General features: G+C 38.5%; 1 protein-coding gene across 1 annotated transcript; it reads right to left on the reverse strand.

Annotated features, from left to right (window-relative positions):
* Positions 1–1,371: 1,371 nt before the first annotated feature.
* Positions 1,372–3,217, reverse strand: LOC308697364 (perforin-1-like; the record flags this gene model as incomplete). Its single annotated transcript, XM_081376543.1, has 2 exons — positions 1,372–2,572; positions 2,700–3,217. The coding sequence occupies 2 exons, from the start codon at positions 3,215–3,217 to the stop codon at positions 1,372–1,374; spliced, it is 1,719 nt and encodes a 572-aa protein (XP_081232669.1).
* Positions 3,218–10,082: the final 6,865 nt, after the last annotated feature.

Raw genomic sequence — 10,082 nt, forward strand, 5'->3', positions numbered from 1 at the left:
CTAGTCTTAAATCCAGATCTGGGCCACTATAGGGCCGTCATTCTTTGTGGTATGTGGGCCGAGGGAAAAGGGGTTTTGTGGAACAGCTGGGCCAGATAAAATTTCAGGGCCAGTTGTGGGTTATTAAATGGATAAGGGTCTGGTTAAAAGCTGGTGTTGATATGATTTATTAATGGCTGAGAATTGGCGCCACTATTAAAACCAGTTCTGGCCCAGTTCATGCCCTGTTATTGTTATTAAATGGCTGAGACTTGGGCTAGTGTTGGCCCATGTGTGGTCCATGTCTTCAGTCCGGATCTGAGCCACTACAGGGCCGTCATTCTTTGCGGTATGTGGGCCGAGGGAAAGGGGGTTCTGTGGAACGGAGCTGGGCCAGATAAAATTTGCTATGTGGGATACCATGAAGCTGGCTTAGGAGGCATAAGCTGGCATAGCTAGGTATGTTTCAGTTTAGTTTGTGACAACCCTGGTTTTAGGCACTATGAAAGTGTATCGGATTTTAGCAGGGTCATCGCCTTAGTAACTTAGTGCTCCATGGGGATTTCTAACCTGCTAAACGGCAGGTTATGTTGTAAGAGATCTAAACGAAATTCTGATAAATATATACTGATAATATTTAATTTAAATAAGATTTGGAATTAAATAAAGCTTTAAAAATGACTACATGTAAGCTGTTCACTTTAATACCTACTGAATGTAGGCTACATTATCAAAGGTCCCACTTTATATTAGGTGTCTATAACTATATGTACTAACATCCATTAATAACGTTAATAACGTCACACTAACATGTGCATGTGCTTCATGAACTCAGGATCAAAGCCTGAGTTCACAGAGCAAGTGGATGATCAGGGTCATGGTACCAACAAAGCCTGAATGGATTGATTTTGTTTTGTCAACTCAAAACTAATCCTGTAACCCTGAGTTTGTTACCATCATGGTACAGGCCCCTGATAGCTCTGATTTAACTTGACACAAAGCATGTGACTGAACTTGCTTAAAGTAAAATTTTTATGCAAAAGGTGTCTCATTAAGTTAATGATTTTATATTCAAATTAATAATTCTATTCAAATAACCACAACACAAACATATATAGTATGCCTCCAGGAAGAAGGTTTTAAATACAGATATTTTGCCGAACAACTGTCAGTTTTAGCAGTTTTGGGAAGTTTTTCTACCCAAAAAGTAAATAAATCACACAAATTAGGTTTTATGAATGCTTTAATAAAACAAAATACAAAGACAAGTAATTGCAATTAAAAGAACTGAGCAAAGTTTATACTTAAGCATTTTAAGCATTTGATTATCAGGAAGCGTTGCAAGATTATGGCTTTAATGCATAAGGCCTGATTTGAGATCCTACTAAAATCCTACAGCTTTATCTGTTGTCCATAAGCGCTCTCAAATTTATTTGAGAAATTGTGAGATGATTCAAGTCTGGGCATATCTTTAACCAGAACACCATTTCTTGAGCTGAAAATGTCAGCCAGAGGGGAAGCCATTAGAGAAGGTTTGTGTTCATTACACTGTGGGCCATTTAGACTGGGAGCACATTTCACTTCATAGGTAAAAAAGAAGGTGCCATATTTAAAAACACAAGCGTCACTCACAACTCCACTGCTAAGTTCAAAAGAGCATGTACCAAGGAGGTCGCTGTTCCAGTAGCTGTCTGCATCAAACACTTCAAAAGTTAGTTTATTGGCCATGCTAATCTTAATAGGAACAAACTCAAATGTTTCTGGCCAATGTGGATTGTCGTTATTATCAATAGTCTCAGTGCGCTTGATTTGTGTGCCATATTTAACTGATACAGCTCCATCTGTTTGTGTAAATCTATCTCCATACAGACCATTGGCTTTAAGGTTGTAGACTTTCAGGATGGCAAGTCCTTTTTCAGCTGGACAGCAGTTAGACTTTATAATTTGACTACTTTCACAAACACAAGCACACCGGTCTCTTGCACTGCACTTCCTGCCAATCTTGCAAGGCTCTGAGCAAATCTTCATGAGAGCATTTTCTATTATGTATTCCTCAACAGCTCTCTTCAGTCCTTTCCTGGCAGGGTGTTTTTCACTCAGTAAGAAATGGAGGGGTTTCAGAGAGTAGTGCACAATGTCAGGGAGGCTCTTCAAAGACTCAAGCCAGGTCTTAAGGGAATTTGGGTGTGATGAACCAGCAAAAAGCAGATCTTCTCCATTTATGTTTCCTCCGATAATCTCTGTCTGACGCTCACTGAACATGGTACTGAACTTTTGATTTGTGCCCATCTTCTTTTTCAGTTCTTTACAAAAATGGCTCTCTACCTTCACATTTGCTACACTGTATGAACCAGATGCTTCTACATCCAAACAGTCTTTCACTGCAGTGTCTGTAAGCCCACTCACTGTTGCTTGACATGTTTTGATGGCTGTTATGGCTTTCATTTTCCCCCCTAACTTGACACCTGTGGTAAAGTGAGTGCCATATGTGGTGATCAGGTTGCGGTAGGCGTCTGGATCGTAGGATGCAGGGAGTGATTTAATTGCTTCAAGAAACTCTGCATGAAGAGGAGGCTTTTCAGCTAGACCATATCTGTAAAAAATAGTTAATACGTTTGAATTTAGTGCAATCAAAGAGGGAGCAGATTACAGTTAAAGGTATCTATTTAAAACATTTTTTTTAAGTCATTCTATGAGGGAAAGCAACCTAACTCTCTCACCTGTAAAAGTTGCATGCAACTTCATGTTTGGTGAAACTGTATTTGTCTTCTTTTGATTTTGTCATTGCAAATTTCGCTTCCCTGGAATGAGTGCTTCCGACTGCAGCTCCAGCAGCCTTCACATCTAAACCAACTTTCCAGCCGACTGAGAGCGCTGATGATGAATCATTGACCAGTGCTTCACTTGATTCAAAGATCTGACTGGAGACTTTCATTGAACACTTTGGCAAGGTCCTCCAGAACACAACTGCTACTGGTAGCTTCTGTTTTATTCCATTCATGTAATTGTTTTTGCGCATTTTACAAGTGCTGTTTCCTAAATCCCATTTCTCTGTGTCGATCACGTAAGATCCTTTTCGCTCCATGGTCACAACATCAAATCCCTCTCCAGCAAGATTGTGCCCTGGAACAAAAGGAGCATCCTCACACTCTTTTGGTGCACCTATGTCATCCTCTCCAGAAGTGGTCATGAGAAGCAATGCCCAGAAAACAACAAGGTAAATCTGGAACTGCCCCATCATCTGTAGTGAGATAAGTCAAATCATTATTGTGATTATTGTGAAAATTAACATCATTTAACAAGAACAATAACAATAATACCTTCATAAAATTTGCAATATTGTTAAAACAAATACAAAATTAAAAAAAAAAGATGTTAAGCATTAATTGTCTCTTTAAAATAATAATATGATTAATTCCATGATTTTTTTTTTCAGTTACCTACCATTAAATGTAGAGCTGAGATATTCAAATATAAGTTATAGGTTGTCTCTCTAACCTGTCAATGGTTGATTGGTTGTGGGTGTCAAAGCTTTGTAGTGCAAAGTATCATATACCATGACGTGGCTGTGACAAATCTTCTAATATTAGTTTAACACAGTGGTCGGGAACAGGGGCAGACTGGGACCAAAAAGTGGCCCTGGACTTTCTGGCCCACAGCAGCCCACCACATCCCACATCATAACACATTTGGCCCATTAATGTGCAGAATAATATTTAACACCACTTATAGCATAAAAATATAACGCAATACAAAAATAAATGTTATTTAAACATTTATTTTAAGTAACACAACATTTATTAGGTCACTCCTGAATCAAGATTGAAACTATTTTGCATTAACACGAATCCTCATGGCATACTATTAGGCTATCATGTGACATTAAACTTGATTGATGTCTACAGGTTTCAGGGCATCTTCTGGGAGCAGGTCAGTAGAGCTTTATGAGGAGGAGATGGCTTGTGTGTGTGTATGTACATTTGAAAGAGCTTGTGTATGTGTATGAAAAACAGAGTTTGTGTGTGGATTCCTCGAGATGAAAGGATTCCCGTGAATGAGACAAAACAGATTAGGGATTATTCAGCATTATCTGGAATAAATATTTGTTAGTGTAAAGTAAAGTGTAAAGCAAGTAGCCAAATGCAAATAATATTAATACTAATAAAACCTGTCCAGAAAGCCACATGGACAAAAATGTGTAGTTTATTGTGTAGGATGTGTTGGTCTGCAATGATCATAGCTACAAAATCTACAAATAGTAAATTTAAATTTCTCTCAAACACTATAACACACAAATTATCACATTTTAAACATTAGAGTATCATCAAAATCTTAAATGATGTAATTATTAAGTTAAAGATAAACATAAAACAAGGAACTCGTTTTTGGAAGAAAATATAATTCAAGAGGGTTTGTTTAATGTTATACTAATTGTTGAGTTAAGAACTAATTTCTCAGTGCTCAGTAGTGTTTGGAATTAATATTAACTACCATCATTGTTCAAATGAGTAACTAGTTTACTAGTGCGAGCTAAATAATGGTACTACTGATTTAATTTCAGTTTACCGGTTCAGTTTGATTGCCATCCTCTTCACTGGCTCAGGTACAGGTAGGGAGGGTGTTGTTGTTGGTCATCATCAGCAGGCGCTGGTTCATCATCACCGACACTGACTATGCTGCTGGGTCCAGCCTCGCTATCCTTGACCTTAGCAGTAATACTGGAGCTGTCAGAGCCTGCTGAAAATAATGTGGCTCGCGAGGTCTCTCACCCTTAACCAACAAACCATTGATGAAACAATTAAGACATACCAACAGAGAAAGACTCTCTGCAGAAAAAGCAGCCAATACAATTGCCTTGTTGTAGTACAGCCTACTGAAGTTGATGAAAAGTTTATGATAATAATAATATTAAAGTTGTACCGGCAAAAGTGCGTGTTCAGTGCTGTTCGCGAGTGTCACGAGTCACCACAGCAATCAACTAACCACTTACGTTTCTGGTAACCTACAGCTCCTGCACTGGGATTCAAGCTGGCGAAAACCATTCTAGAACAGCAGCGAAAATGTAAAAGTAGGCTTTATAAACTTTAATATATCATTTTATTGAAACGGGTGCTTTGCTGCGCAAAGAGACATTTCACCCGCTGGCCGCACTTTCACTTTTGCCTCAGAGACCCTTTATGTCCTATAAATGTGTCATATTTTTGATAATCCGCACAGATTTCAGTTGACGATTCTGTTTAAAGTTATTAATAACAAAACATGAATGAATGAGAAAGAAAAGAACAGGATGTGCTTTATATTGAAAATAAATATTAAAAGCGCGATAAGTCTTCAGAAAGAGAACTGAATTCTACTGACAGGATGCTGTGCGCGCACTCCGAGCACCACAACAAATGGCTGTCCATTTGACTAATCTCCATGAAACTAATATTTAAGATTTAGGCCCTGACCACCATAAAAATTACTTAGGACTTTTTGGATGCAGCAGAGGTGGATGAATCCATCCAAATCCATTCATAATTATGTTTGGAAACCTTAAAACTGATGTAAACTTGATGTACAAGTCAAATGGACAGCCATTTGTTGTGGTGTCCGAAATCACAGTGGGTGTTAATGAGTGCACTCATTCAATCCTATTAATAATGCACAGCTTTAGTGTACATAACAGTGTACTGATGTACACTCAACGGCTAGAGAATACCCATAATGCACTGTGAGGGTTATGCCGAATGAATTCCTACATCTCGCAGAAGATGGCGCCGCAGCTGAATCATCCATTTAGCTGTTTTAGCTGGTCTAAAGTGGGTACTGCGTAATATCATACAGGTATAAATTCTTTTTTAATTGATTATAAAATTTGAATTAAGGTTTATACATGCTACTTTCCATGACAGAGTTCAAGATCAATCTTTTCACTACTGCTTGTACTGCCAATTTGTTAAGTTTCAAATGATTATTAAACAGCAAGCAAAACTAAGCAAAAGCAGCAGCCCTTCCAACACACTCTGTGTCTGAATTTGCTCACACATTTTCATTCACTCCTTTAAGTGGGCTATACTAGTGGAGTAATAGTGAATAAGAGTATGGGTGCGATTTCAAACTTCTTGATTTGAAATTTCAGTTCATGTTTCTTTAATTATAGGATTTTCCTTGTCGTATGAACTATCCTTTAAGAAACAAATGCTGTTGTGATAGATTGTGTTCACACGAAAAAACAATTAGTATGATGGAGCGAATATAAGGCTATTTACAACCAGTTTTATGCCAAACTAATATCACACAGTTCAAAGGTTCCATGTGAGCTTTGCAGACATTTATGTTACTATATTTGTACATGAAATGCCACTGTGGTCTTATAGCACTAATGATGAGTCATAGTTTAAAATAGCTTGTTGAACAGAGGCTAAAAAAAAAAAAAAACGGTAGCAGCTTTGATGACTACCTTAAATTGGGCTGCTTATATGTTAGTATTTATTGATATGTTAAATATGTATCATTTGTCCCTGACCCTATCTGCTGAGCAACAGACCAAACCAAAGTATTTTAGAAATACATATGACTAAAAATTATTAAAAAAATATATAAAATTACACCAAAAAATATAGATTTCCTGGTTTAAAGCTGCCCTAAAATCACATGGTGAGAATGCCAACAACAATGATGACTCTGCAAAGGCAATAACTATGCAAGTCCAAGGCTAAGAATAGACCTTTATCACAGTACGTATGTTGTCACATCCAGCTTCAAAAAGCTTTATACTATTTTTACCTCAATGGATCATTGCCAGTTTTGGTGAATAAAATAAATGATCTTAGTTGATATTGACAATAATGATATATTGAAATGTGAAACGTGTTCTCTGTCCATGCTATCATAAATTAACTGACCTGTTAAGGTCTATTCCCACCAAGAACAATAACTATAATTGTACAAAGTTCTGTCATGAAACTCTAGATGGCACAGGATGGCTGATTGGTTTCTGCTGAATCGATGAGCTTGCATGCTCAACCTTAAAATACTTGATGGTGTTCTGGTTAAAGACGTGCCAAGGCTTGAATTATGCTGCCTTCATGTGCTATCAGAATTATCATAAATACGAGTTTCCTAGTTAAAAATTGGACATGAATGCCCTCTCAAGTCACATTTACCACTGGGAAGTTCGGTAATCATTTTGATACCCAAGTTCCCGAGATGGGTGGGCCACTTTTTTTAAACATGGGGGAGGATCGTTTTTCAGCGTGTTTATATATTTATTTAATATTGGATATAGGTTATTATATTTTAAAATATATTATATATTTGTATGTTTTTTGAGCATAGCGGTGTAGTTATTGTATAGTTGTATAAGTCTTCAATTTGCCTTCTGTTTGATGTTGTTATCTAATCAAAATGTGCTGTCATTTTGTGTCATGGTTATACTGTGTGAATTATTTTTTGACTATATTTTTGAGCCTTTTACCTTTACTCAGAAAGGACAGTGAAAAGTGACTGGAGAGAGATAGGGTGGGATCGGGAAACGACCCCGAGTCACATTCGAACTTGGGTCCCCTGTGAGCACTTGGATCTGAATACGATACGGACATGGCAGTAGTGATTTTGTTACTGTTTACGATCTTGTCCAAAGAGCTGGACTTGGAGGTTTTTGCAAAAAAAAAAAAAAAAAAAAAAGGCACACATGGACTTAGGGCCCTATTTTAACGATCTGAAACGCAAGTATCAAAAGCGAAACACAAGTAACTGTGGGAGGATCTCCAAATACAAATCTAAAATGGGTTGGTCTGAAGTAGCTACATTACTCATAGGTGTGGTTTGGGCGTAATGTGAAATAAACCAATCAGAGCGTCATCTCACATTCTCTTTAAAAGCAGGCGCGCTTGTTCCATGGCGGATTGCTATTATAACGGCGAATTTGCCAGGCGCACACCAGGAGCGGTTCACAGCCAAGGAGACCGACGTTCTCGTCAGGGCCGTAAAAGACAGAGAAGTGACATTGTATGGGGATGGCAGAAACCCACCCAAATTAGATTTGGTTAAACAGGCGTATAATAATTTGGGTAAATGTGTAAGCTAGATTTATGCCTATTTTTTCACATATTTTTGGACACCACAAAGATTTTCCTTGTGTGGTAATATTTTTCCTTGTAATTATGTATGATTTGCAAAAATGGGAACTGCTGCCTGCGTCTGTGTAGATGAGAGAAGCAAAGTGTATGTGCGTTGTGCACGCGCTACATTACGGCCAAGCATGCGCCCTTTAAATAGCATCTGAATAACGCGCCACTGACTTTAGACTAGGTTAACTGTCATTCCCTTCATCTCATTGTCTGGTCCCGTCTACGACAAGCTCTACAGACCCTATCTGCATACTCACCTGAGAGACTTACCTGAACTACCCACTTACTCTTCAATGTCCCATCCTTGTCTCCACCCCTGAACTCGCTCCAAGTAACCCGTGAAATGATCCAAATGAGTTTTTCTCAGCTCCTCAGCTCCTCCCTTACTGCTGACTCTCTCCAGCTCTCCGGCTTTGCACCTCTTCACCACCAGTTCGGCTTTGTGAGGCTTTCTATACCTCAGGCCTCCAGGCCCACGTCTCCACCTTGGCTTGTCAGCCCTTTGGCTTCGCTTTGGCTCCGCCAAGCTCCCATTACTGCGTCGGTCCCTCAAGCCGGTGGCAATGCCTTGGACTTCCGGGCCTGTGATGTTGTCTCGGGCAGCGTCTTTTCATTTTCTCTGGGGTCTCCACCTGGTTCAGCTCCACCTCCAATGGTCGGCCCCCAGGCTCTGTGTCTCGTCTGCTTACCACTGCTATAGTGCTGACACTTACATTGTATTCAAGGAAAACAATTTATCACTTCAGGCATTCTGGGAATTAAACCCAAGACCTTGGTGTTACTGCCTCCACTTTCTAATGTTTGAGCTACAGGAACACAAAAGGATCTCACTCTCATATTTTCCCATTTTGTTATTATCTTGAAGAATGTCTTACAACAACATTTTACCCTTAGGGGTACAATAGCTTTTTACTGGAGAAGTCCTCTCAAAAGGACGTCCATGTAGCCTACCGTATTTAACAGCAGACGATGGTCTGTATGATCAGGATGCAGAGCTTCACCCATTTTGGCAAATTAAAGTTTATGGATAAATGCATGTATTGCTCTGGAGACTGACATTAATTACTTTGGCCCCCACTGATTTTGACCGAAATCAATGATTATTGTTCAATTGGAACAGTGTTTTTGTTGGGCAGTGCACTACTGGTATATCTAATGTAGGCTAGTGTGTTTACCTTAAAAAATACGATAGTTTAAATTTAAGACAGTATATATGGTTAATTTTCACTGTACATAGATTTAGGGGAGTGCAGGATAAAAAAAAAAGCATGAAAAATTGTTCATTCAAATAGGCTTATAAGATAAACGTTCACAGACCAAAATGCTAATTCTGTGGAGTAGTTTTGACCGAATATGTAGTGAAGAAAAAAAAAAAGTGGTGGGTGTCTACTCCTACTGTGAAAATTTGCTGTGGTGAATTTGTTCATTACAGTACTGAATTAAGAAATCTTAGGTCTGTTCACCTGTGACCATTCTAGCTTAATGTCTAAATGCAAATTAAGACAGATCAGGCTTAGCAACAGTTGCAAGAACGGAAGTCTATCAACGGACAAGTGTAGAACTGCCTTTAAAACATATACTGTAGGCATTTTACAATACAAGAGAAAACTGTGGTCTAGTCACCAACAGAAAATGAACGGATTGAGAGGGGAGAAAAATGGATTTTGGCATGACATTTCATGTGTTAGCGTGAGATTGATGCTAAAAGCGTGAGTGTCACGCCAGATGCGTGAGAGTTGGCAATCCTAAGGAAATGCATTCAGACCACATAGGTTTTTGTGTGTGTGTGTGTGTGTGTGTGTGTGTGTGTGTGTGTGTGTGTGTGTGTGTGTGTGGTGAAGACAAAGTTCTCATGAAAACCTACACTGTGATAAAAAAAAAAAAAAAAGTATTTACTGTAACGCAGTTCAGATGTTATGGGAAGAAGGAAGCGGGAACCAGCGAACATTCAAATATTTTAATAAATAAACCAATACAAAAATGAAAGTA

The sequence above is a fragment of the Scardinius erythrophthalmus genome (genome assembly GCF_964197995.2).
Source record: "Scardinius erythrophthalmus genome assembly, chromosome: 10".
Taxonomy (NCBI): domain Eukaryota; kingdom Metazoa; phylum Chordata; class Actinopteri; order Cypriniformes; family Leuciscidae; genus Scardinius; species Scardinius erythrophthalmus.